Source organism: Suricata suricatta, chromosome 14, assembly GCF_006229205.1.
Source record: "Suricata suricatta isolate VVHF042 chromosome 14, meerkat_22Aug2017_6uvM2_HiC, whole genome shotgun sequence".
NCBI lineage: Eukaryota > Metazoa > Chordata > Mammalia > Carnivora > Herpestidae > Suricata > Suricata suricatta.
In genome coordinates, this window is record NC_043713.1 from 57,479,440 (window position 1) to 57,507,079 (window position 27,640).

Consider the following 27,640-nt stretch of genomic DNA (forward strand, 5'->3'; position numbering starts at 1 on the left):
GTTTCAGATTTGCTTTTATTTATTTATTTATTTACTTATTTATTTATTTATTTGCTGGGTCAATTCTTCCAGATTTTCTACATAAACAATAATGTCATCTGACAGGAAAGATAATTTTATGTCCTCCTTTCCAATCTGTATATTTTAATTTCCTTTTTTTCCTTTATTGCATTAGCAAGAACTTCCAATTTGATATTGAAAAGGAGTGGTGAGAGGAAATATCTTTGCCTCATACCTAATCTTTGTGTCTGCTCATTTTTTCTAATGGAATCTTAGTCTCTTTCTTTTTAATATACTAATTCTTTTCATATTAAGATCATTAGCTGAATCATATATATGCTAAATATTCTTTTAAATTGCAGTTTTTTTAATGTTTATTTTTGAGACACAGAGAGAGAGAGACAGAGCGTGAGCTGGGGGGCAGAGAGAGAAGGAGACATAGAATCCGAAGCTGTCCGCACTGAGCCCAAAGTGGGGCTTGAACCCATGCACCTGGAGATCATAACCTGAGCTGAAGTTAAACACCTAACCAACTAAACCATCCAGGTGGTCCTGCAGTTTATTTTTAAAATTTATTTCTTAAATGTTTATTTATTTTTGAAAGGGTGGGGTGGGGATGAGAGAGAGAGAGAGAGAGACAGAGGATCTAAAGCAGGTTCTGCCCTGACAGCAGAGAGCCTGATTTGGGGCCTGAACTTACAAACTATGAGATCCTGACCTGAGCTAAGTCGGATACTTGAGCCACTGAGCCACTCAGGCACCACTTAAATTGCAGTTAAAAAATTATATTTATAATATTTCCTGCATAAAGAGCTAACTTTTAAAAAATTAAAATTTTTGTTTTGAGAGAGAGAGTGAGTGAGCGAAAGTAGGGGAGAGGAGCAGAGGGAAGGAGGGAGAGAGAGAGAGAATCCTAAGCAGTGTGGAGCCTATGGGGATTGATCCCATGACCTGAGCTAAAATTAAGAGTCAGATGATAAACTGACTGAGGGACCCAGGTGCCCCAGAAGGAGTTAACTTTTATGTGTTCAAATCAATCAGTGTTTTTCCTTGTGACTTCTGAAAATAAATCTGCATTTTCATTTCTCCATTTAGGGGAAATAGAGCCAGAGCCCTCCCACCTCAGCCCCTCTGCAGCATACCACCAGATAATTTTCACACACTCTTTTTGAACAACTGCTGATGGCAAAGCCAAGGGAGGTGCCGTCGCCTGAAACTCACGTGGCCACATGTGGGCAAAGAGAATAGCTGTTTGGAGGAAGTCCAACTTTTCAGAATGTTTACCTGAAAAAAGATTTTTTGCCTTAAAAATCCTTTCCACTAGAGCTATGGTGAGTTGGTTCTGAAAGTAAGTTTTAGTTCAGTAAAAGAATACATTTGAGACATGTTGGGTGAGAAGGTATGGAGTGGGCATCAGAAATGAGAGACAAGAGTAAAGTATGAACCACCAAAAGGGGGAAAGGGACCTTACCAGGGGGCTGGACAACTAAGCAATCTTTCCCTATTTCCTGTTTTTAAAAATCTAGGGTGTTGTTCAGTGAAATAGCTGTTATTTAGCTGAAGTTATAATTTGCATATTTAAGTCTTCTATGTAAACTGATTGTAAAAGGATGAGGGCTAATAGGTAATTTAGATGTTTATGGCTCTGTGTGAAATGTTTGTGCTGCTTTCTAATCTAGAGTCTTTTCTATATTCAGAGCTGAAAAACTGAGGAAGGAAGTGAGGCTGGTTGGAAGTTAACACTTCCTTTTTAAGGATAATAGCAACCCAGAAACAGTTTTACAGGTTTGGGGAAGGGAAGAGGGTGGCCACCCAGCACATTCTACCTGGGACTGAGGGTTTCCCAGGATGTGAGACTTTCAGTATTAAAACTTGGACACTCCCAGGCAAGCTGGGACAGTTAGTCATCCTGATTTGCTAGTGACCTCCCCTCCCAACCTATATGTAATGTTCCTCCAAAAGAATGCAATGGCCTTTTTATAACCACCTTTGACAGAGTATGAAACTGCAGGTTTAAGAGATTCAGAAACTTCCTTAAATTCACACAAGTAGGGGATAAAGGAACCTCAATTTAAACCTTGTTTTGTCTGCTGCCCAGTGCCCTTTTTACTCTGCTACTCTTGTGATTACGTGTGGTGCTGACACAGTCATCTCTTCACTGAAACATCTTCAGAGTGCCGAATATGTGCTGTGCTGACTGATTACGGATGATTTACGATGGGTTCTGTCACATGGGCAAATCAAGCAAATCAGTGAATAACAGTGAGTTCAACAACAATAACCACAATAATAGAAACACAATTTGCAAGAGTTCCAGTGTAATTGGACTCTTTAGGCAGCTCAGTTAACCATTAAACTAGGTACTTAGATTTTCTGAGAGGCACTTGGAATTAGGGGATTGTTGGCATTAGGCTCCTCCTAGTCCAGGGGACTGTTGGGAATTCAGACAGAACAAAGATCTCTGTGTCTATGTCGGTCTGTCTGTCTGTCTGTCTCTCTCTCACACACACACACACCTCCTGGTGACTAGGGTCAAACTCTAGCCATCGTGATCATCTTCCCCCTTACTTGGGACTAGGTTTCATTGAGTTCCAGGTTTGCTGACTCTGGAAATTATACTTATTTTCTTAATCAAAAGAGTAAGAAAAATAAAACAGATGTACTAAGCTTTAGGCATTTAACAGCGTACTATAAACAGCCTGCTTATTTTTTTGCCCATTTCCATTGTGGGCTCTATACCTGTGGATGTTCTTTAACTTACTTGGATTCATGCCCTGTGTCTAGCACATAGTCAGCATCTACCATTTGCTGAATGGGTGTGTAAGCAATTAAAGATACAAATTCCTGAAGATATGAGAATTGTTTCCAACATCTGAAATCAGTTTTCTCGTTTGATAACAAATAATGCTAAAGACCCCCAGAAAAAGGTCAAACACAGCCTCTTTCAAGAAAATGTATATCCTAAACTCTACAATATTACTCTAAGCAATTGCAGCAAAATTTACATGAATGGCGGGAAAGAACAACCCATCAATGGCCTAAGAAATGAAACTGGGTTGGGTTGACTTTGGTCTGCATCATTGTAATTATTTCCCAGTTTCCCAAGTAAGCAATGAGAGTGAATGGGACTGACTGGGTTACATACTGCTTGTGGCTTTTGAGAGATGGTCTCCCCATTGAATCCATTTGTTTATTTTTGTTGGTGTTAATACATATCTTGTATCTTCTTTCAACTCAACCTTTTCAGCTCAGTCAGGGATTGGAAAGGCTTTCGAGGGCTGATAGGCAGGAATGTCTGTGAAATGGCTAGTTAGGTAAGGAAGTGCTCATCAGTGTTGATATAACCAGGAAGGTATATCTGGAAAATCTAAAAATTACCACTCAACACCAGTCCTTTGTGAGAGCCCAACAGAGGGCTCCCCTGTTTTAAGTTAGAGTAATCTGCTTGTTCTATGAAGTACTCCCATTCAGTTGGTAATGGAGAAAGCAGGTCTTGACCCTCCTTCATCCATTTGTCTGAAGAACTGACAGCTCACTGACTTCTCCAGCTGCTGCTCCTGAGCTTCTAAGAGATGCCGCCATTTTTCCACACATGAAGACAACACGAGTTGCCAAGAGAGAACAGTCACTCAGAGAGGAAGTGTATCCTCTTACCTAGCAAGCTGGCCATTCTCTGTACACCTAGAGGTTTCTTCTGTTCTCAGGCATTCCCAGCAACTCAGAATCACATTTAGGCTACTTTCTCCTTCTCCAAGTCTGTGGGTGAACTGTGGGGGTCCTTTCACTTCTGCTTTCCTAAAATCCCTCATCCATGGCTTAGCTGGTATGTCTAGAAGGTTAACTGGTATGTCCAGGAGGTTAGCGCCTCAAAATGTCTTTAATGGGTCTGAATTACAAACAAGAGAGACCAGCATGTACAGTTGAAAATATGTAAAACTTAAGGAAGAAAGAAAGGAAGGAAGAAAGGATTAAGAAAATGAGATCTATTAAATAGGTATTTAACTGACATTGTAGACACTAAAGTTCCATAAAAGAAAGATGCAATTATTAAAAACCAGGTTCATAAACATTAAATTTTTTTCTTAATTGGCCCCTGAGCAGGCCAGATGACTCACCACTGACCTTCTGAGATCAGCCTGCAGATCAGCCATTCAAATGAGTTGCAACACATTTGAATGGCTTATTCTGTTTCCCATGCAGCTCCAATTTTGTGTCATGTTACTCTCACAGAAACTTATTTGCTGTAAATTTCCCTATAAGTCTACATAGTAGTTGATGTAGAAAATGTTAGGGTTCATAGCCCATGGCCAAGAAAGAATTCTTGAGATGTCTTTAATGCAAAAAGGTGGTTTTATTAAAGCTTGGGGACAGGGCCCATGGGCAGAAAGTGCTGCACTGGGCTTATGATGGGTGACTGATTATATACTTCCAAGTTGGGAAGGGGTTAGGGATAGTATAAGTCTCTAAGGAATTTTGGAAGCAATGTTTCCAGGATCTGGAGGCAGCTAACTATTGTTAGGAAAAGGTTATTTATAACTGTCTAGTAAAATCTCAGACATGAAACCCTTCAGATGAATTATCAGTGGGCCATAGGCTTGGAGGATGATTGCTAACATATATTTGAGGAAGAGGTAAAGGAGGTTTCCTAAGGAATTTTTATATGATAAAGTAGATTTCCAGGATTCTGGGGCTGCGGAGGTGGTTGGGTTAAGACTGCTTTTTGCCCTTAGCAAAGTGTCATCATAGAGGAGCTGAACTCCTGGAGGAATGTCACTCTGCCTGCCTTGAGGACTTGTTCATTGGCTATAAGTTGTAAGTAAATTTAATTTTTTCTTTTGCCTTTGTTTTCCACATTGGTATACACATTTTATCTACTACCAAAGTGACACACACTGCTGTGCATCATTAAACATACCTAGCAAAGCGCTGTAGTTTTAAGATATTTTCAATGCCATGGTCATTCCCCAAATGTGAAGGCCTTTCAGTTGTTTTATCCCTTCAGTTTTGCAGTGAGTACAGCTGTCCTCCCTTCATCTCAGGAGAGATGATTTTTTTATTCCTTTCGCTATGTCTTTATTTCCTTGTGTGCTTATTTGGGTACAAACAGGCAGGCTTTGTATTGGTTCCCTTGTTGTGCTTATTTCTATGTTATGGTCCAAAAAGGGATTTGCTTGTTCAAAAAACATGAACAATTTTCTGGCCCTTATTGACTTTTGGTAATCTTTAAAGAAAGGTCAAGGCGGCTTTCCCAGGCATTTTCTAGCCATCTGATAAACTTGCAAAATACTCATTGGTGAATACTCTTTTTTTAAAGTATATTTATTTATTTTCGGGGGCGGGGTTAGGGGCAGAGAGAGAGGGAAAGAGAGAAAGATCCCAAACAGGTTCTGCACTGTCAGTGCAGAGCCAGATGTGGGGCTCGAACTCACAAACCATGAAATCATGACCTGAGCTGAAATCAAGAGTTGGACGCTTAACTGACTGAGCCACCCAGGAGCCCCAGTGAAATACTTACTCTTTTATAAGTAATCCCCATGCAGAACCTTCTGAGATGAAGTCCAAGGATCAGTATTCCAGGCTCAGTCATCCATTTCGTGCAAAGCCCCTGGGTACTAGGGCCATATCATGCATGACCCAGTGACCCACAAAACAGTAGCCTTGTCTGAATAGTGTAAGAGGCCAAAGATCCTGCTGGAAAAAAGTCCTAGGTAGACAGAGATGGAAAAAAAAACATTAATTCCTAGTCACTTTTCTTTTTAAAGCATTACTAGTTATTTTTTAACTCTGGTAAAACACAGAGGATCCGTGGCATAATATATGGGTACCTTTCATCTATCATCATATAGATGGGTAATTCCATCTGTGTATCTGTTTAGACCTTGACTTATTGTAAAAGGGATTTAGTTGTTAATTCTTTTATTTATGTTGCATAAACACTACAAGATGCATGAGCAAGTGTGTACAAGCTTAAGGGAGACTTTACTGAGGAGGTGAAATTTGAGCAGTTCTCTGAAGGATACAAAATTTCACCAGGTGGGCAGAGGAGAGGCTGGTTTGGGCAAGATGTGCTGAAGAGCTTGGATTTCATCTTGTTTGGTGCCACTGAAGACTTTAAAGCAGCAGAAAGGTGGAACTCTGAATTAGTCCAGTGACCTTTAATTCTACAAAGGTCTCAAGAAAACTTTCATGTCCTATTTTATTTTATTTCATAAATTCTCAGTCACGTATCACTGAATTTTTACTGCTGCTTAGGTTATATCAGGACCTCTCCCTATGCAGAAAATTCCAGAGCAGTCAGGACAGACCCTTAGCACAGTAATCAAAGAATATAATAATAGCATTCAAAGAGAACATTATATCTTTAAAAAGTTGAGAGCTATTGGGAACTTGTCACTCCCAAAATATGTGTCGTGGTGGCCATCGTCCTCCCTCCTGAGTGAAAGCCTTATGCATCACCTTGGCGTGATCATGGGGAGCAGGAATTTCATGAGGCCAGTTTTAAGTTCCCCAGGGTGACCTGGCTGGGAAGGGGTATATACCCAGGAAGGCAGTCCTGTTGACAGAACAAGTATTGCTACTTTGTAAAGCAGAGCACAGAATATGACAATGCACAGGAGGTGATTTTTTAATGGACCTGGGGGTGGGAAGAAAGATAAACTGGGGTGATTCTGGGGGCAGGGGTGGGGGCCTGGATAAGGGATTGTTTTAGAACAGCCTAGAAACCACACAGCCAGAGGCCTAGGATAGTGGAGAAGAGCATAGAAGGAGAGGGAACACGAAAGAAGGCAAGGGAATGGAAGAGAAATTTTATCAACTCATCTTTGTCTGGGAATGGTCCTGTCCTCTGTGACCTATTGAAGTTTGTGAAATCCCACTCATGGAGAGGCTTGCATTCTGATCCTATCGGCTTTTGGGAAGTGAGAAGAAAGGCCAAAGGCAAGTGGCTGTAATATGGAGACCCAAGCCAACCCAAGCCATACTGTCAGAAGACAGTGGAGGCGTTAGGGAAGAGCTGCTGTAGGCCTTGGCCATGGAGCTGCTTTACCAGGACGTGTGTCTGCAACTGTGTTGCCATTGTCTCTGCCCAGCAAATCTGAGGACAGTAAGGTGTTGTGACCATGGCTGGATAATACTGGCTGGACCTCTCTTCCTGCTGCCCACATGAAAGACTATTTTTACTTTGGATACGAAACCATGAACAGATGCTGATGTAACAATCTCCGTGTTCAAGAAGATGTGTATCTTGTGCACAGATACTTTTTTGAACCAGGTGGTCCAGATTTGTGTGAATAACCCTCCACAAGCCTGCACTTGGCCAAGGGAAGACCCTGCTGCTCTGGGGAATTTAATTGCCAAATGTCAGGTTTGGGGCTGTTTTGACTCTAGAGATATAGGATCTTTTTCCTCTGGAAGTCTTGATTCAGAGGCCCCCACTGTATGGGGCCATGTGGGTGCTTGATTGCTTCAACATGGCTTTAGGAGGAACATAAAGAGATAATGAAAGTGGGTGGTCTGCTGAGGGAATGAAAAGGTCATTGATCAAAATTAGCAAATCATGGATGCCTGGGTGGCTCAGTAGTTGACTGCCCGACTTTGGCTTAGGTCATGATCTCATGGTTAATGAGCTTGAGCTCCACATGGGTTCACTGCTGTCAGCACAGAGCCTGCTCCAGATCCTCTGTTCCCTCCTCTCTCTGCCCCTCCCCTGCTTGTAATCTCGCTTTCTCTCAAAAGAAAAAAAAAAAAAAAAAAGCAAGTCAGGAGAGAGGCCTGAGAGTTTCGGATATGGGATGAAGTTTAAGAAATGTTATTTCCAATCTGAAATACCAATGGATTATTCAGGTGGATATGTCCAAAAAGTTGCCATGTCTCCAGTACCAACAAGTGAAGCCATCTGAGTGGATGTGGTTCACTGGGCTAGGGATAGAAAAAAGAGGACAGTTTCCATAAGATTTCCTTGACTGTCTCAAGCCAGAGCCTCTTTTTATTTGCTGGTTAAAGAATGTTGCAGAATACTGGCCAGGAGCTACATATTTCTAGCTATACTTCGGAGGCTTGGGCGTCTGCCCAGGCAAGTGGTAGCATTTTCTATCCTGAGCAAGGCAGCTTCCTCTCTGCAATGCATGTTTCCTTTTTCAGACAGGGACACATCTGTTTTGGAGGGAGGAATAGGCAATTGCTTCTAGAACCATTTTCAACTCCATATAGAATAATGAACTCAGGCCTGCGGGTTAAACACCGCATGGGACTACATTGAAGCCAGGGCATGAAGAACTGCAGGAGAAGGTGGGTTAAAAGTTATCCGTGCTAGGCTTCGTTTCTGCTGGGACCCAACAGTGTCCGTTAACGACTGGACGGCAGGCCGACTTCGAAGTGCTCCCATATAAACGACGTCTGCTGGCAGCATCCACTTCTTGATGAGAAATGGAATCCTCAGGGATGCAGCCAGCCGTGAGGTCTGCTCCTTCCACTGCACGGAGCATTGCGGCCGGGCGGGGCTGGAGGGGCAGCCGGCGGAGGGGGCTGTGCAGAGCCGGGTCTGGCTGCAGGGCGGGTCGGAGTGGGGAGGCACTCCGCCAGGGTCTCCGCAGGTCCCGGGGGCGGCCCCTGGTGGCTGACGCCGTCTGGGGGCGTTCCTGGGAGCCCGGGGCTGCCGAGGTTAGACCCGAAGTCCCGGGAGGAGCCGGCCGGTGGCCACGTGACCGACCGCGGCTGGGCCGGCTGCCCAGAAATAGCAGCGACGGCGGTCCCGCCCGCGGGCTGCCGCGAGCGAAAGGCGGGGACTGGAGGACGCAGGCTGGACACGGGCGCGGCGCGGCCCCGGCCCCGGAGGATGCTAAGCCCCTGCCCGGTCCGGCCCCGAGCACATGATGGCGATACGGGAGCTCAAAGTGTGTCTTCTCGGGGTGAGTCCTGCGCCGCGCTCCACCGGGGACACCCACGTCTGTGCGCCCCCGCAGTCCGTGTGCCACCTCTTTCCCCGGCCCCTGAGCCCCCTGTCCCCTGCGTCCTCTTTTCGTAGCCCGGCGGGGGTCGGGTCCGAGCCTGCCCCAGAGCTTCTCAGTCGTTCACCCCGGCCGGCCCGTCGCCCGGGAACCGCTGGAGCCCCGCCGCGCTCTGGCCGGGCCGGGCCGGGGACCCTCTGCACGCGGGGACAGGCAGAATGGCCTCGGCTTCTGGCCGCCGCCGCGGTCCCTCAGGCCTCCGAGGGCTTTCTCCTGCGCCTTTGATAATTTCCTTCCGGCGGAAACTTTGTTACTCAGCCAAGGCTCCAGATCCTTTTTGCCTCCCGGGGGCAATTAGTTTATTCACTTTGGGGGGCTGGGGAGGGAGTGGTGCGGCGAGTGGGAAAGAAAGCCCTGCCAGACAAGAGAAAAAGCAAGGGGATGTCCCGGCTGGAAGGTGAAGAGAAAAGTACTGGAGAGCGTTGCCTCTGAAAACTTCCGTGCAGGATGAGAAAGTCCTCCCCTATCACAGCTTCCCCTCCCAGAGTGGGTCTTCTGAGTCTGGGGAATTGTGAAAGAAGCGAGAAACAAAGACAGACAGAAATACCCAAGCCCTTGGCTCTGGCAGACCTGCTGGGTGATCCAAGGCAGCCCCTGGAAAATCCACTGCAGAGAGTTCAGATATTAAGGGTCATTTCCTTTCGGGTGCCTACATCAAATTCCAGAATTTCTTCTCTTTTGAAAGAGCTGGGTTTATTTTTTTTTAATTTTTAATGTTTCTTTATTTGAGAGAGAGAGAGAGAGACAGCGTGAGCAGGGGAGGGTCAGAGAGGGAGGGAGACACAGAATCCGAAGCAGGCTCCAGGCTCTGAGCTGTCAGCACAGAGCCGGATGCGGGGCTAGAACCCAAGAACCTCCAGATCATGACCTGAACCAAAGTCCGATGCTCAACCGACTGAGCCACCCAGGTACCCCTGAAAGAGCTGGTTTTAAGCCCTGTTTTCAGCAGCCTTCAGCATCGGTGCCTGGGGTACTGCCCCTGGCAAAATTGGTCTCCCAAGAAAATCATTTCCTGCAAAAAGAGCAGCAGAAGGGTAGACCCGTTGTTATTTAGAAGAAGTGTAACTGGTCTGTGGAGATGGGAGATGGATGTCCTGGCTGTAGGGGAAGCCCATATGGAGGAAGTGGTTCCAGGTTAGGGTTGAGTTGCAGCAGACCCGCCAGGTGTCTAGGCTCTTTTGGAACTCCTGGCTGGACAATGTTCTTGACTGTCTCCCATCACTGACTTTTGCCAGAACTGTCATTTACACCAGATTATCTGGTTCGTCTAGAATTCCAGAGGACCAGGTAAAGGCCCTCCCTTCTCTGTCCCCCTGGCACAAACTACCCAGTGTTCATGCCCTCCTGCCTTGCTCAGCCACAGCTGGGATCTGGAAAAGGATCCTGTCCTGGTCTTCCTCTGTTGACCTTTATTCATGTTGCAGGGTGGGTTTTACCCTCTGCAGGGCTCTCCAACATGGTTTACACACAAATTCCAGGAATCTCGGGTTTTCCTTGCGAGGGGTCATTTCAGCCTCACGTGTCCCCAGGAATCAAGAGCAACTTTGATGTATGTTGTGTGTGCCAGGATTGGCCTTGGGAGTAACTGAAGTAGGAAATGTTTTGGCTACCCCTAAGCTGCTGCCCCCCTTGCGTTCTCCTTTGTCATCTACTTAGGTGGCACAGGGCCTGCTCATCACATGAATTATTTTCACTGGTCAAGGATGAGTCTCTGTATCCTTCTACAAGGAAATGGATCGCTTGCTGTATGTTTCTGGACAGACCCTTCAGTCGCCTCATCTGTAAAATGGATGTCATAACATCTTCCCTTTTAAGGCAGAGGATTATACCAGATGATCTACTAAGATATAGGGTGCCATTTCCTGCTGAGCTGTGATTCCAGGGTGACAATTAGTAAGCTGGGATATGAAATAGCTGGAGGAAGTCCCTCTCCTTCTTTTCTTTTATCTCTAAGAATGAAGCATCTCCTTTTAGTGGCTTCCTGGAGACAGTGTCTCACCCTTGTTTGCTGGTTCTTTGCAGTGGCTTTGTCGGTAGGAGTTTGGCTTGTGTGGAAACAGCTCAGCCAGAGCGGAGCAAGAAAGTATTTCTGGGCAGATGGAGGCTTTAAAGTATCATTCATGTAACACCATGTCAGCGGCCTTCCTTTCTGTGAGAGTGGCTCTAGGTTTTAGTCTTGTTTAGGTCAGAGGGCTGGTGACCTTATTCCCCACACTAACTAAAATTTGTTAAGTCCTGTGATTTGGTTGGGACTGTCCTGGGTAAGGTGTATGTGATAGGTTGTATTCTTAGCTGCTCATTCCTACAGGGGAATCTCTGTGAGATAGCATTTGGGTGAATTCAAAGCCATTTTAATCACCTTGGTTCACTCTCTTAATTTGAGAGAGAACCTTGTGTAGGTCAGTGACTAAAAGAAGAAATCAAGAACACGTCCAAAAGTCCTCAAAATTTTATTTTTTTATTTAAAAAATTTTTTTAAATGTTTTTAAATTTATTTTTGAGAGACAGACAGAGACAGCGCGATCAGAGGAGGGTCAGAGAGAGAGGGAGATACAGAATTGGAAGCAGCCTCCAGGCTCTGAGCTAGCTATCAGCACAGAGCCCGATGCAGGGCTCGAACCCATGAACCGTGAGATCATGACCTGAGCTGAAGCCGGATGCTTCACTGACTCAGCCACCCAGGTGCCCCCCAAAAGTCCTCAAAATTTTAGCAGGAGACTTGGGCTCTCTTGGGTTCTCTCTGTACGGAGGTCTGTCTTTTCTAGATGAAGTCTTACATGTGGCTAGCACTCAGCTTCCTGTTTTTCAGCCACCATGTCTTCCTGAAGTCTCAGTAGGACTGACACCCTAGAAGCCATGCCTTCTGTCACAGCACTTTCTTTTGTGCCTGCTTGAGAAGTTGATAGATAGTGCAGAGCTCCTAACTGAAGTCTGGCTTTCTCACTGGGGAGGCTGAGGAGCTAGTCTTTTTGTGCCTGGCTACTGGCCCTGAGTGTTCTGTGGCATTCGAGGATGCACTTCCCATTTAAGGCACAAGGTTGTTTCCAGTGTGGGCAGTGCAGACTTTCATCCCTCTTATCTGTGGGCTACAGCCTCCGTGGGGTTGGAGGTTCCCGATAGGAAGGTCACTCGCAACAAGTGGAAGCCAGAATAAGCCAGATGACAGGTCTTCTCCACCTGTACCTGTGTCTTTCATGACCCTGACGTTGAGCGTGTCAGTCTTACTTCTTTTGATGAGTGCTGCCAGATGGAGTCAACAGCTGTCTAGGGAGCATTCCCTGAATGCTTTGTGCATTCTAACCAAGGACTTAAGAACATTGGGTTTATTTAGGCTACCTGTTATAAATTCTTGGCTCTCGTTGCTTTCATGGGTGGACTTTCTCGTGTTTATCCTAAGCCTTTGTGAATGCTCTTTCCTGGGATAAGCCAGCACGCTGTGGAAGCTAGTCACACAGGATGGTGTGCTTGCCAGGGGTACACACTGAAAACGGGTCCTTATTAGACACCAGGACCCGTGAGTCCCGTTCTTGTCAGTAAAGTGCCAACCATCTCCCTTTGTAATCTGAACTAGTATTATGAAACATGTAGCTTAAAAACAGTGAAGTATGTTAAAAAAAACTAACAAAACCAATGTCGAGGCAGCAGCTGTTCCAACCCCAAAGTGGAAAGCTTCCCAGTGTGCATTTTTAACACACATCACCACGTGGCAAAAAGCAAGGGGAGAGGGAGAGAGAGGGAGTGAAGGGAGAAGAGAAGGAGGAGGAGGAGGGGGCAGAGAGGATCTTCCTTTTCTTTTTTTATTTCCTCTGGGTGTGTACACTTAAAAACTGCTTCCGGATGGAATCCTAAAGAGATTTATATTTGGACTTTGGTTGTCTTGATGACAGTTTAGAGATTTCTGCCACTTCCTCAACAGCTTGAGTGGCATGGTTAAAACACAGCTGAGGGTATCCCTGCTTCTGGTAAGGAGCCTGCTGCTCATTTTTCTGTTAGGATCTGGGTGATGGTTCATCACAGAGCAAACACCTGGGATTGGTGTAGTAGCTGGGCAGTGGAGGCCTCAGACATGTGCAGGGCCTTCTCGTGAGGGAACTGTGTGATCCCCAGAGGCTATAGGACCCAAGGGTGGGACAGATTTCTGCTCCTAGTAAGGCAGATCAGTCAGAGCTGTGAAGCCTCAAAAGGGCTACTTTGAGTGATAGTGAGCGCTCTTATCACCGAAAGTATTCATAAGGCTATGTGTATCTGGTAGGGTCATTGTGGAAAGAAGGGATGCGTAGGATGGGGAGGATTGGGCCAGGCACTCATCAGAATTGCTTTCCAAGTCCAAGATTCTAACATACTTGTTTTCATTTTTTTCCCCAGAAACCAGCATTTCTTGGGGGTGTGGGGGTTGGTGGGGGAGGGTGTAGGGAGCCTAGAAACCTAATCTGTTTCTTACCAAACCTGATTCTTCTATTAAATTGAACCCTTTGTGGAAAGCTTGGTACTGGGTTGAAAATAAATATGAATAACATAGTGGGATATCTTCCTGAGAGCAGCCAACGTATGGTAACACCGAGCACCCAAGCCAGGCTGATGGACTCTGCCAGGGTCTCTTTGTTCTTTTTTTGTTCAGGGTCACATGGCTATCTCTCTCTCTCTGTTTTCCAAGCTCAGTGGTCCCTGGGGTGTGTGTCAGAATCACTTGCAGAGCATTTTCAAACTTCTTGTGGTCCATCCCTCGTGAGGCATGTGGCCCCCACTCCTTCCCCTGGCCCGGTGTCACTGTTCTCATGAATCTGTCTGTCATATCCCTCTGACTGCTCCAAGGCCATTGCCATTGGAAAATACAGAACTTTACATTCTAAGATACTAGGGCAGGAAAAGATTTTGAGCTCATGAGTTAGAAAAAGTCTTCACATTTAATTGTGTCCAACAGGTTAGACTACTTTTCAGGCTTGCCTGTTTCTGCAAATCTACACTTCGATTTATCTTTATTTTTACAATTTCTGTATGTGCTTGAAAATGGAATAGGCATTCATTCACTCAACCGCTTACCATTTACCTAGTGCTTCTTTCATGCTAGGAGCTGCAGTGGGTGGCTGCAGGTAGATAGAATGGCCACAAGCCTTGTCTTTGAAGCGCTCTACCTTTCCTAGGATGTGGATACAAAAGCAGTGAACTAAATGACACCGCTAGTGTTCCTGTGGCAGCACTCACCACAGAGCCAAGCGGAGCAGAGGTAATATAGTAGGATGATGATACATATTGACTGTCATCCATCTTTTTAGACGTGAGGACAGGTGGGGAGCTGAAAGTTTTTGCACAAGGTCTGTTTTGAGTGCCTCCTGGGCTAATAATGCTGGAGACAGAAGACAGGGAAGGTAGGGTTCTGGTCCCTGCTGGTGATGGAGAGGTTCCTGGTCGGCCAGGAAAGATAGGCACGTGCACAGGAACTAGCATTCGTGGCCATTGTGATGTGTGGGAAGCGGGAGGTGTCACATGGTACAGCGGGAGAGAAGGAAGTTTAATTGAATACAGGGGGGCTGGGAAAGGAGGAATCTGGGAAGGTATCACCAGGAGGGAAGGAATTGAAGAGTGCCTCAAAGAAACCACAGGGCTTTGACAAGAATGGAAAGTGGGTGTAGACCTCAGGCAGTGGGGAGAGAAGGAGGGGCTCTGGATGTCATGGTATTTTCTGGAGGGCTGAGGTGGCTGGAGGAGGGAGTCAGGGAGCACAGCCCTCCCCTCCTGGGCTGACCACCGTTCTGTTGACCCCGCTACCTCCCTAGAATGGGGTCTTTTATTTTTAACTCCCCGTTTTCCTTCTTTTATTTTGGAAAGTCTCAAACTCCCAAAACATTTGAATGAGCAGAGTAACGAATGTCTGTAAATCTCTCCCCTAGATTCAGTGGGAATAACATTTTGCCAATCCTGCTTTTTATTTCTATTTCTCTCTAATGTATTAAATAAGCCTTTTCCCCCCCCTGCACCTACTGAAAGTAAATCGCAGATATTATGCCACTTGACTTCTACATACTGAAGTATGTATCTTTTAGGAGAAAGGACATTCTTCCTGCACAACTGTTAATGGCCAGAACTGAACACAGATATAATGGTATCGTGTATGTAGTTCATATTTAGAGTTTCTAGTTGTCCCCAAATGACTTCTATGGCTGTTGAAGAAATCCACAGAGGCCATGTACTACATTTGTTTGTCATGTCCCTCATCTAAAACAGTTCCCCTCCTTATTTCTGCCACGAATCCATGCCGTGTGTCTTGTAGAAAGTCTCAAGATCTCGATTTGTCTAATTGCCACCTTGTTGCTTTTTATGGGTTATGCATGTTGGTGAGAAGACAGCATACTTGGTGTTAAATGGTATTATTTTTTTATGTGCTCGTGTATAATATTAAAGTTTTCTTTCCCATTTACCTTTATGGCATTCATTCAATGAATTATCTCTTAGCTTCTACAAGTTCCAGGCAGTGGTGTGCCTGAGCAAAACAAAGGGCTTTGACCCTATGGAGCTTACATTTTAGCAAAAATGTGGGAAAACAGATTCTCTGGCTATTAGAAGGTGGTAAATGTTACATGGAAAAGCAGACATAGCCCAGAGCTGTGAGAGGGGCACAGGAGCTCCAGGAGGTGGGGAGCAGGTCAGGAGGGTGGTGGTGAGGGTGCTCTGTGTCTGTCAGAAACAAGGTGGGGTCCCTACTTTACCTGGGGGTTGACTTTGTTTTTGTGGCTTCAGTTGCATGACGTGACCACTGAGCTTGTGAGAGTTGAGTAGGTCCTGAGGAACCAGAGTTGTTTCTCTTGATGCCTAACTTTCTGTCAGCAGAAATAAGGAAAAGAATAGAGGGACTGAACATTGGGGTCACTGAATGGGTTTCTCATTATGGAATCTTCTGTTTCAATGAATCTTTTTCTGATGTATTTCCTTGCTTTGAATACTTCAGACCTGCTCTGACTTCTCTGGAGGTCATGAACCTTCTGCTCACTCAGGATGTAACCCAAAAGGTAGCCCAGGCTGCTTTCAGTTTCCTGGGAGGCTCCTGGAGGAGCTGGATTACCAGAATTTGAATGAGCCCTGCTCAAGAGCCAACAGAATATAGGGGAAATCAGTTCCCTCCTATTTACTCTACTTTGAACAGGGTAGCAGAGAACTGGATCCCTTTTTATCAACAGTATTTGCTTTTCTAGAAGAAAAAGATACTTGCATTATCCAGTATCACATCTTTTCTGCTCTCATGGAGTCAGTATTCTAACTGGGATCTGCAGATAGAATGCCTAGTCCTAAAAGGTGCCTCTATCAAACATTTCCATGAAACGGAAGGAGAGAGAGGGAGAGCTGAAAGGCAAAGAGAAAGAAAGACAAAAAAGGGGCATGGGGTTGGGGCAGAAGGAAGGGGGGGGGAGAGAGAGAGAGAGAGAGAGGGAGAGGGAGAGGGAGAGGCGCCCATGCATATACCCGTGCATGAAGAGTATCACTTAAAACTTGCCCACTTGCCCTCTGATGGCCAAAGGCAAGTTTTGTTCTTTGTTTTATTCTGCTCAAACTATTGGCCAGGGTATTTACATTTATGGCAGGCTTAATTAGGACAGTCTTTGGGGGGCGGGGTGAGTAGCTCAGTCTGTTGAGCACCTGACTTGATTTCAGCTCAGGTCATGATCCCAGGGTCCTGGGATCAAGTCCTGCATTGGGCTCCATACTGAATGTGGAGCCTGCGTAAGATTTTTTCCTCCTTCCACGCTCTCTCTCTTGCTTGTGCTTTTTCTTTCTCTAAAAACAATTAAAAAAAAAAAACACAGCATCAATCCTACACGGTTCATAGACTGACCTCTCATTTCAAGAGCTAAAATATTTTCTAAACTGTTCCATAGTAATCTTCTGAAAAGCCATTTTCTTCATTATACAGTAATACATGCAAATCTTAATTAAATTTTTAATCTAGTTATGAGGTGGAACAATGATTGATGAGCGAAGTGATACATTTTCATTTGTGATCACAAAGATGAAGGATTGAGGATGACTCCGAGCCTCGTTTCTTTATGATAACATATAATTGTACAAGCTTGCCACAGTCTTGTTTCCTCTCGTTAGCTGGAAATCCTGTGGGTATGAAGAAATCATCCTCACCCTCCTTCATCTCCTGTTCCCCATCTTGTAGCTCCTCTTCTTCCTGTGTCTCTGGTGTTACGTTCAGATGACCACTTTTATTTTTATGATCAACATCAAGCCACTGTCCTGCCCCACAGGATCATTTTCTTCCACCATTTTCATTTGTTTTCTTATTCTCCCCACGTCTCATCGATGAATCATCAGACTGTCCTTCCTGAAAGAGGCATCCAGGGCTTAGCTCACAGAGGGAATGTTTCTAGCCTGCTCTTCGCTTGCTCCCCCACTGCTGAGTGGGGAATGTGTGCTGAGCCGAGCCTGGTGACCTTCCCTTCTGCTGCCAGTGTAGACCAGAAAACCCATCCAGCCTTATAATTTGGATAGTAATGCTGGCAAACAGGGGTCTGTATAAAGTAAATGTGAGAAGTGAGATGATTCATTTTCAGAAGTGTCAAATAAAAGCTGTGCTGTCTTGTTAATAAGAGGCTTAAAACCTACTAGAAATATGTACAAACCGTCTCCCACCTTCCGCCCGCCATGGAGTCCTAAACCCTTAGACACTTCACTTCCTGGTTCTTCTTCCCTTCTCCATTTCGCTGGCATATTTTTTACGGGCTTCGCAGTGAACATGCGCCGAAGAGCTGAAGTCTCTGCATCTACTTTTTGGCCGTAGGCGACTTCCAGGTAAGGCTGTAACCTCTGTATAACTAAGCCAATGAGGAGTCAGGGGAGGGACTTCACGCTAAGAGATAAATTGACTGCTGCAACTGCCCGGGCTGTGCTGTTTATCAGACACCCACTCTTCCAAGAATGTTGATTAAAGCCTAGCTTCACTGTGCTGCTCCGACTCTCCACGTCCCTCCTTTGAGTGGGTCAGTGGGCTTACTTCTCACAGTAAACGAGGGTTAAACTGAGAGCTGTGTGCCTTGAGAGATGAATGGAGCTGACTGCATGGCTGGGAGGCTGTAGGCACTTAGAACAGTTTCCCAGAGAAGAGGGGACAATGTCCTTGAGGTTTACTCTCTAGCAATGTATTTGGTGTGGTAGAGCGCACATGGGAAACCACCCCAGGCGACCCTGCAAGATGTCACATGATGCTTCGTTGCCTCATGTTCCCCAGGAAGGGCCAAGGAGTTTGGGAGAGGCCAGGGAAGGCGTGTGGGTGCCTGCTCTGAGCCACGTTGGCCCAGCGCAGAGGAGGGAAATGTTGGGGAGGGAGTGAGTGGGAGAGGTGTCGCTTACCATAAGCATCCCTTGACAGGAAAAGGTTCTAGAGACTCATTTGTCAGGTGGTTATTTTGGGGAAAGCCTAGTTTGCACTTATAAATAACTTCTTTCTCTTCATTGGTTTATTTAATGAGCATGCATTGCTTGTGTAATTAATTTAAAACCTATAAAAACTTCTGCAGGGCCAAAGAGATGTTTGACGGGTAGAGATCTGTTTGGTTGTTACTGGAAATAACCGATACATTGATACTAAAACTGGAAAGTACTGTGGATCAGACTGTGGGAAGTCCTTGCAACGTGAAGGTTATGCGTGTGGGCTGTGACATGCCAGCTCTGTCATCAACAGGACAGACACTCGAATGGCTAAACAGGTCATGCTGTGCTCCTATCTGTGCACGTCATTATTTGGTCTCATTGTGACCTCTTCAGCTGCAACAACTCTGCCTTACTTTCCATTCCCAAGTCTAATGTTTCTTAAAATGGGGTTTCTGAAAGTAGTGGGTCTGTCATTCTGTCTGTAGTGGGTCTGTAGTTTTCTGTGCCCTTTCGTTTCAATGCTGTTCTTTAGAAATAAATAAAACTACATCCTGGATCTTCAAGGTGATCACTGTGTGACCAAAGTGTGTCACAGCTTCGCTGCCGGTAAGAGCTGACTAATGAGACAAGAACCAAGGCATAGTACAGATATAATGCCTGAGGCCATGTGAAGACCAAAGTGACCCTGCAGTACGGATGACAGAAATTTACCAGGCACTGTTCTAGGGCTTGGGCATACAGCAGGTAACAAATCAGACCCACAGTCTTGACCTTGTGGAGCTGACATCCAGTAGGAGTGACCACTGCTCATAAGTACCGAGTAGGGCAGATGGTGATATGTGCTATGGAGAGAAGGCAGGTGGACGCACTGGGAGTGCTGGTTAGGGGGTGGCTAAGTAGGGGCTTGAGGAAGGCCTTTGAGTAAAGACACAGAGGCAGTATTCCTGAGCTGGCAGAGGGGACTCCTGGGCTGGGGTGGGAGGGGCACACCTGGTAAGTTTGTGTGCCAGTGGGTGGCCCAGGGTGGCCAGAGCAGAGTGACCACTGGGAAGGGAGCAGGAGGCGGTTTGGGGCCTGAGCCTATGGGGTCTTGTGGGCAGTGTGGGAACTGTGGCTTTTCCTGGGCATCCGGTGGATGGGGGGGTGCTGTTAAAGGTTTTGTGCAGAGCAGTAGCAAAGGTCTGACCTCCCTTTTATGCGATTGCTCCAGCTGCTGTGTGGAGGGTGGCCTGCAGGCAGGGGAACTGGTGGAAGAGCACAGCGTGGCAGCCTCCCGGCACACGGTCCTGCTCAAGCTGATTGAAGGTACAAGTGAACCTTTGCTGACAGGTTATGTGTAGAGTAGTAGGGAATTACACCATCACGTGGTGATAGCCTGCTGACCTCAGAGTGCTCCCCAGCTCTGAGCTGTTTCAGTTCAGCAGAGCAACATTATCCATCACAGTAAACTGATACTCATCTGAAGGTTGTTGGTTTTGTAGTTTGATTTGTATTTAATTAGTATGTTTATCTTTATTTTGTGGTTTCAGAATAGCATAAGAAGTTTGTGTGTACTTTTATTATTTGTATGTATTTACTGTATCATTAATGTCTTCCTTAGGATCCATGGGATTGCTTTTCCCCTTAAGCCTACGGAGTCTTTTTAAAAAAAATATTTATTTATTTTTGAGAGAGAGAGAGACAGAGTGCAAGCAAGGGAGGGGCAGAGAGAGAGGGAGACACAGAATCCAAAGCAGGCTCCAGGCTCTGAGCTGTCAGCACAGAGTCCGATGTGGGGCTCGAACTCATGAACTGCAAGATCGTGACCTGAGCCGAAGTTGGACATGTAACTGACTGAGCCACCCAGGCACCCCAGAAAAGCCTATGGAATCTTAAAAGGCCCTGAGAAACACTACTCTAACTGCTAAGATTGGCTGTGGGCTAAGGGAAGCAGTGTCCTTCATGAAGCATCTGATGTTGGCAGGGCTGTGGGAAAGGAGGCTGTATTTCCAGGAATCAGGGCATGCCTGCTGCAGTGCAGAGGTGTGTGCTGAACTGTGCCAAGTGCTGGCCTAGGGTGCTGTTCCCAGGGGAGTAGGCCTCAACTGTATAGTCTTGCTCCTTTTTTTGACGTGGCGTATCCCATGAACAGCTTTGAAAATCCTGCACCCTCCCATAGGGACGCCTGGATTCTGTTGAAGCTTCAAAGTGTATGCAGCCAAATAAAGCAAAGAATGCATTAGGCTCTTTAAAGAACGTTCTTCTCATAAACGCATTATTTATATAAGCACAAGAGCCATTAACTCATTTAAAGATCTTTCAGAATAATTCAGTTTAAAAGGAACTAGTAATAAATACTGTCTATATGTTTTCAAAAGAAAGATAGTTATTTAAAAAGATGAATTGTATTATTTGTAGACCTCCACCTTGTGGGTTAATCTTAGTAACACAACCTAGTATGTAGTATTGTATAATAAAAATAGACATATTTTTAAAATGCTGCTAACTTTTTGATTGTATGATTTATGGATTTAAGCATGTTGTTGCTGTTAATGTGAATTACGTTACTGGACATCTTACTTCCGTCAGCCCTGCGCTTCTGGCTTGTGAATCACCACGGTTGTGTCACAACTAACCACATGTGCACATCCCTGTCTTCACTTTTAAGGGTAGTTCCACTCTGCTTGCGTCTTCTTCATACGTGCTTGGCTTCCTCCTTACAGGCACTAAAATAATTTATAATTGTCCCTACTCCAGTCCCTGCAGGGTCAGTCATAGTTGAGGAAGATTGGTACACAGTCCTGGAACTGAAACAAAAACACAGTCCGTTCTTCCCCAGTCAGGAAAGTACTTCAGGATGCCTTTGATTAAGAAGGATATTGTTGCACAGTTGAGCTTGAGTCTAGTATATGAGTATCTCTGTAATCCCAACAGCTATGCACTGAGTATAACTCATGCGCCAGACACCGTCAGTGTTTCAGTTTTCCGTTGCTGTATAAAAAACTACTCCATACTTAGTAGCTTTTAAGAACAGCGCGTTATTTTTTCACAGTTCTGTGGTTTGGGCTCAGAGGGCAGCTCTTGCTTGGAGTTTCCTTGTCATTGCGGTTCGATGCTGCCGGGGCTGGAGCCGTCTGCAGGCTGTGTCACTCACATGTCTGGTACCTGGGTTGGGATGGCTGGACTGGCAGGGGCTAACCAAGTGTCTCCTTCCGTGTGGCCTCTCCATGCAGTTACCTTGGGCTTCTTGATAACCTAGAGTCTCAGCATAGGCAGACATGTCACACAGGGGATGGCTGTTTTCAGAGCGAGTGTTCTATGAGCTGTGGGCAGAAGCTTCTTGTGACCTAGCTTCACAGATCCCATCATGTCATTTCTGCCATATGTAACTGATAGAGCAAGTCACTAAGGCCAGCCTAGAAGCAGAGGGAGGAGATTTACACTCTACCTCTTAATGGGAGGAATGGCAAGAATCTGTGGCCATCTTTAATCTCCCCCACCGAGTAAGTGCTTTCTATACAGTCTATATATTCTATACATTATGATGTCATGGAACTTGTAAGGGTGAGTTGTATTATTATCTGCACCTCGCTGATGAGGAGACAAAAGCTCGGGGGTTAGTAACATGCACAAACACTCTCTGCTAATAAGTGAGATTCCATGGATTAGAATTAGATTTGTGTGGGGTGCCTGGATGGCTCGGTTGGTTAAGCATCCGACCTTGGCTCAGGTAATGATCTCACGGTTTGTGGGTTTGAGCCCCGCATCGGGCTCTGTGCTGACAGCTCAGAGCCTGGATCCTGCTTCAGATTGTGTCTCCTTCTCTCTCTGCCCTTCCCCAACTCATGCTCTGTTTCTCTTTGTATCAGTAATAAATAAACATAAAAAATGAAAAAATATACTAGCTTTGTGTAGCCCCATATCTCAGTGTGCTGAACTATTTTGCTGTGTCACAAACCTTAATTGTTATTAGTCACAAATTACTTCTTTACAGCATGTAGTAATGGCAGAGCACCACTGGCTCAACAGAATGGAATTATTAAAAAATACGAGGATTTTTGGGGCACCTGAGCAGCTCAGTCTGTTGAGCAACTGATTTATGATCTCAGCTCAGGTCATGATCTCCTGGTTCATGGGAGTGAGCCCTGCACCCAGTTCTGTTCTGACAGTGTGGAGCCTGCTTGGTATTCTTTCTCCTTCTTTCTTTCTGCCCCTTCTCCACTTGGATGTGTGTTCACTCTCGCTCAAAATAAATAAAAACATATAAAAGAAGTATTGCATTTAAAAAATAATAACTGAACCAGGTTTGAAGTACTTCCATGAAAGAATAGGAGGCAGATTCCCACAATGTCAGGTCCCGGCCAGGTGTTCTAGGAGGACTGATCCTCACTGCCGGGAGTGTATTAATATGAAGAGGCAAAGCGCAGTGTCAGGATCTTGATGACAGTAGGGAGGTCCTAATGCTTCCCTAGCAGCTCTCATGCACATTGACAACACAGCCACAGCTCCTCGTGTGGTTGTAGTGCGTGGTCCGTGAATGTGGTATGTGTCCTGTCCCTGATTTGCAGGTGTGAGAGACTGAGGTGTAGGGTGTTGGATACTTCGTTCAAGGTCCACAGGCTGTGTGTGGGGAGCGGCCTTGAGCCCAGGCTTGCTGGGCTTTACTGTGTTTCCCCACTCACATGTCCCGGAAGCAGCGTTTTACTTTGGTCCTTTTATTCCTTTGCTCTCTCTTTAGATGCATAGTAAGCACTGCATCAGGAAGGCCAACCTGCTAGATTGGTGGGGCCTGTTAAGTTAGAAGCTTCTAGGTCTCCCAGTACAACTGTCATCACAGCTCTGCGGCCTCCTGCCAGGCGGCACTGCTGAGCATGCATAAGCCTCTGGGCACTCAGACAGGAGTACCTTTTCTGGCTTTGCCACTTAATTAACTCGATGATGGTGGCAAATCACGTGACTTCCGGGGTTCAGTTTCCTCCACTGGAAAATGCTGACAACTTGCATTTGTAACCCTTCTAACAGGGAATCCTGCCCGGCATATCAGATTCAGAAAATTCTCTACCTCTTCAACCGTGAACCATTTCACATCCTGATAACCTCCAGGCTTAGGGGCATTTAAAGAGATTGTTTCCACGAGAGGAATCCAATTTAGAAGTTTTCTTTAATCGTCTCTGTTACGGGATCTGCAAGGCATAAGTGCTAAGTAATAGCATTTGACTTAGAATATAATATTGTGGAACTTCATTATTTTTACTAACTTGACCCATTATATAACATACTCTTTAAATTTTTATATCAAAGGATAATATTCATACAAAAAAGGTGCACAGATCTTCAACGTGGTGTCCAATGGATTTTCACAAATTAAATAGACCCGTAGGAGCACACAGATCCAGAAACAGAGTGTCGACCAGCCCTCCAGAAGCCCACCCTGGTCCTCCTTCCTGGCATTAGCCTTGAAAGAAAAGAAAGAAGAAAAGAAAAAAGAAAAGCAAGCAGGCAAGAAAGAAAACATGTCCTCCTGATTTCTAACACCATGAAGTTACAGTTGACCCTGGAACAATGTGGGGGTTAAGGGAGCTGACCCTCTGCTGTTGAAAATTTGCATATAATTTTTTACTTCCTCAAAACTAATAGCCCACTGTTGACCAGAAACCTTACCGATAGCATAGTCGATTAACATGTATTGTGTATATTATATACTGTATTATTACAATAATACTACTACAGTTTCTCAAGGTTCAGACAAAAGAAAATGTTATTAAGAAAATTATAAAGAAGATAAAACGCATTTTTAGTACTGTAGTGTATTTATTGAAGATCTGTGTGTGAATGGACCGGCACTGTTCAAAGGTCAACTATATTTTTGCTTGTTTTTATTATAACATACTTACTGGAGGATCTTCATTATTTTAAAGTAATTATACTGAAGTGGTATTGTTTAACAGAACTTCCTACATTCATAGGACAGGAGTCTACTGGCTGGTGGACAGGGGCTGCCATCAGGTCACAGGAGTGCAGGGACTTGGAGACTGGCCTTGGCAGGTAGGACTGGGCAGGCTGCAGCCACTCGTGCCCATTTGTCCAGTGCTAGACAGATAATATCATTTTCTGTATCTGCTGGGATATGAAAGAGGTTGGAAAGCAATGGAGGCCTCTTTAAAAATTTTCTTTAGGGGCACCTGGGTGGCTCAGCTGGTTAAGCATCCAGCTGTAGCTCAGGTCATGATCTCACGGTTCATGGGTTCAAGCCCCGTGTTGGGCTCTATGCTGACAGCTAGCTCAGAGCCTGGAGCCTGTTTCAGATCAGTGTCTCCCTCTCTCTCTGACCCTCCCCTGCTTGCGCTGTCTCTCTCTGTCTCTCAAAAATAAATAAAAAATATTAAAAAAATTTTTCTTTAATGTTTACTCATTTTTGAGCAAGTGAGAGAGGGAGAGAGAGAGAGAGAGAGAGAGAGAGCGAGAGTGAGCGAGCGAGCATGAGTGGGGAAGGGGCAGAGAGAGAGGGAGACACAAAATCCAAAGCAGGCTCTAGACTCTAAGCTAGCAGCAAAGAGCCCATCATGGGACTCGAACTCACGAACTGTGAGATGATCACCTGAGCCAAAGTCAGACACTTAACTGATTGGACCTCCCAGGCACCCCAGTGGAGGCATATTTTAATCAATTAATTAAATGGGAAGCATTACTAGTTGTAGATAAATAAAGTGCTCAGGAGTGTCTGAAAGCAATTCTGGCAAATTTTCAAAATATTGTTTCTGTTTTTAATGAAGAAACCTTTCTGTGAAGTAAACCTTTTTAAGACTATTCTTGGGACGCCTGGGTGGCTCAGTCAGTTAAGCATCCGGCTTCGGCTCAGGTAATGATCTCACTGTTCTTGGGTTTGAGCCCCGCGTTGGGCTCTTTGCTGACAGCTAGCTTAGAGCCCAGAGCCTGCTTCAGATTCTGTGTCTCTCTCTCTGACCCTCCCCTGCTCACGCTGTCTCTCTCTCTCAAAAATAAATAAAAAACGTAAAAAAAAAAGACCATTCTTCATTAAAGTTCTTTTTAATGACTAGACAATATATACTTGTAAAGAATAAAAATAGTACAGAAAGATATAAAAGGAAAAGTGAAAAGACTACTTTACTCTGGTAATGTCTTATGTTTCTAGTCGTTTTCTAGATAGGGTTTATGCATATGCAAATGTTATTTCCTTGTCTTTTTCACCTAGAGATAAACCTTGGCTATCTTTTCTGTCAGTATGTATTGATCTACTTCATTTATTTTAAGAGTCACATAGAATTCTCTCACAATATAACATGATTTGCTCAATTGGTGCCCTTATGACAGATGTTTGGATAGTACCATTTTGGTTTTTACAAATAGTTTGCAGTAAAGTCCTGGTATCTAAATTTTAATATATGTGTGTGAAATGTATCTATAGGATAATTTGCATAAATGGAATGTTGTGTCAGAGATATATGAAGCTTATATCTTTAAAAAGATATTGTAAAAGTAACCTCCAAAATATTATACCAATTTATATTCCCTTTATTGTTTAGAATATGACTTTTCACACCTTTTTAACATTGAATATCATCAAGGTTTTTCTTATCTTTGCTAATATTATAGGTTAAAAATGATAACCCATTCTGATTTGTACTTGTTTAATAATGAATATCTTTTCATATGCTTATTGACTTTTTTCTATTCACATCATTTACCCATTTTTATTTTGGTTGTTTTTCTTATTGATTTGTGAGAACTCTTTGCATATTATGAAACCAAACCCTTTGTCATTTATATTGCACATATTTTTCCTCAGTTCGTTGGATTATATTTTACTTTGTTTACTGTATTTTATTTTTAATTTTTTAATGTTTACTTTTTTTTTGGAGACACAGAGACAGAGCGGGAGTGGGGAAGGGGGAAGAGAGAGAGAGAGGGAGACACAGAATTTAAACCAGGCTCTAAGCTCTGAGCCTAATGAGAGGCTAGATCTCACAAACTGTGAGAACATGACCTGTGCTGAAGTTGGACGCTTAACTGACTGAGCTGCTCAGGCACACCTGTTTACTGTATTTTAAAAATCATACCAAATATTTAAAAATATTTAGTCACATATTTCAGTCTTTTCCCTTGTGATTTTGGTATTTTATATATTGCTTAGAAAGAAAGTCCTTCCACATTGTCATATTATACAACTTGTTACCTATATTTTTATTTTGTTCTACTATACTCATAGTGTGTTTTTGCTTTAATTAAAACATTTTTGAGCAAATGGAATTTAGTCTGGTACAAAGAGGTAGGCTGGGATTCAGGTATTTTTTTTTTAATTTCAAATGTCTTAGTTTATTGATTAATTCATCTTTTTTCCTGATCTGATATGCTATTCATGTCATAAATGAAACTTCCATATGTAAGCGGCTCTATATTTCTGCATTCTATATTGTTCTATTAAAAAATCTATTGGTTTCTGAATCAATCATATTCAGGAAAACTTAGAAATTGTAAAAAGGTATCAGTTCATGGTGCTGAGCAGCATAGGATGCCTTAAACACCCAAGGCTGCAAACTGGAACCAGTTAATTGATTTGCTCATTCAACAAATATTTATGGAGCCACTATTAACACTATTAGCTACTATTAATAGCACAAGTGCAGGAGTTTTGCTAGGTGCTGAGTGTATGGTGAGTTTTGATTACCTATGAGTATGTTCATCTCACTGAGAATAGTAATCTGGAACATGGCACATATTGAGTTAATTTGGTGGCTACTGGAAGACACTTCAATGAGTGAAAAATTCAGGGCAGCTAAATGGAAAGAGTGGCGTTGGGAGCTGCATCTTAGCTGGCCTGGGACCTGCTCTGAAGAGTGGTGTCTCGAGTGTTTGGATCGGTGGTAGAATAATAGGCAGGTGGAATGATGATTTGCACTTTCCACCATCTACGGCACTTGGGTACTTTCCATGCTGTAAATCTTTATTTTTTTCTACTTCAGTGTGAGTGGGATCGCTTCCATTGGAGCTAGTCCAGAAATTGCTATGTCAGTGGGAATCATGAGTCTAAGAGTTAGGGATAAACTGAGCTTCACGTGTAACACAGTCCATTTAAGTATAAGAAACAGAAAATTTTTTACAGTCATTTTATATTTTGGAAAACAATACATTCACTTTACCAACCATCCTTTCTTAATGCTTCTCTAGTTGCTTCTTTCTGATAGCTACCACCTCCAACTTCAGGGGTCTAATTTACCCAGAGGAACACCAGGAGATTGTGTTCTGAGGCTCTCTCAGTCTGGGAGGGAGAT

The 27,640-nt window shown here is 44.4% G+C and overlaps 1 protein-coding gene across 1 annotated transcript in view; it reads left to right on the plus strand.

Moving 5' to 3' along the window:
- Nucleotides 1-8,663: 8,663 nt before the first annotated feature.
- RAB31 (RAB31, member RAS oncogene family) overlaps nucleotides 8,664-27,640 on the plus strand; it is a 136,080-nt gene continuing 117,103 nt past the window's right edge. The window contains exon 1 of the mRNA XM_029922200.1: nucleotides 8,664-8,906. Within this exon, the coding sequence (XP_029778060.1) occupies nucleotides 8,868-8,906 (39 nt within the window). The 5' untranslated portion in view covers nucleotides 8,664-8,867. The remainder of the gene's footprint in view (nucleotides 8,907-27,640) is intronic.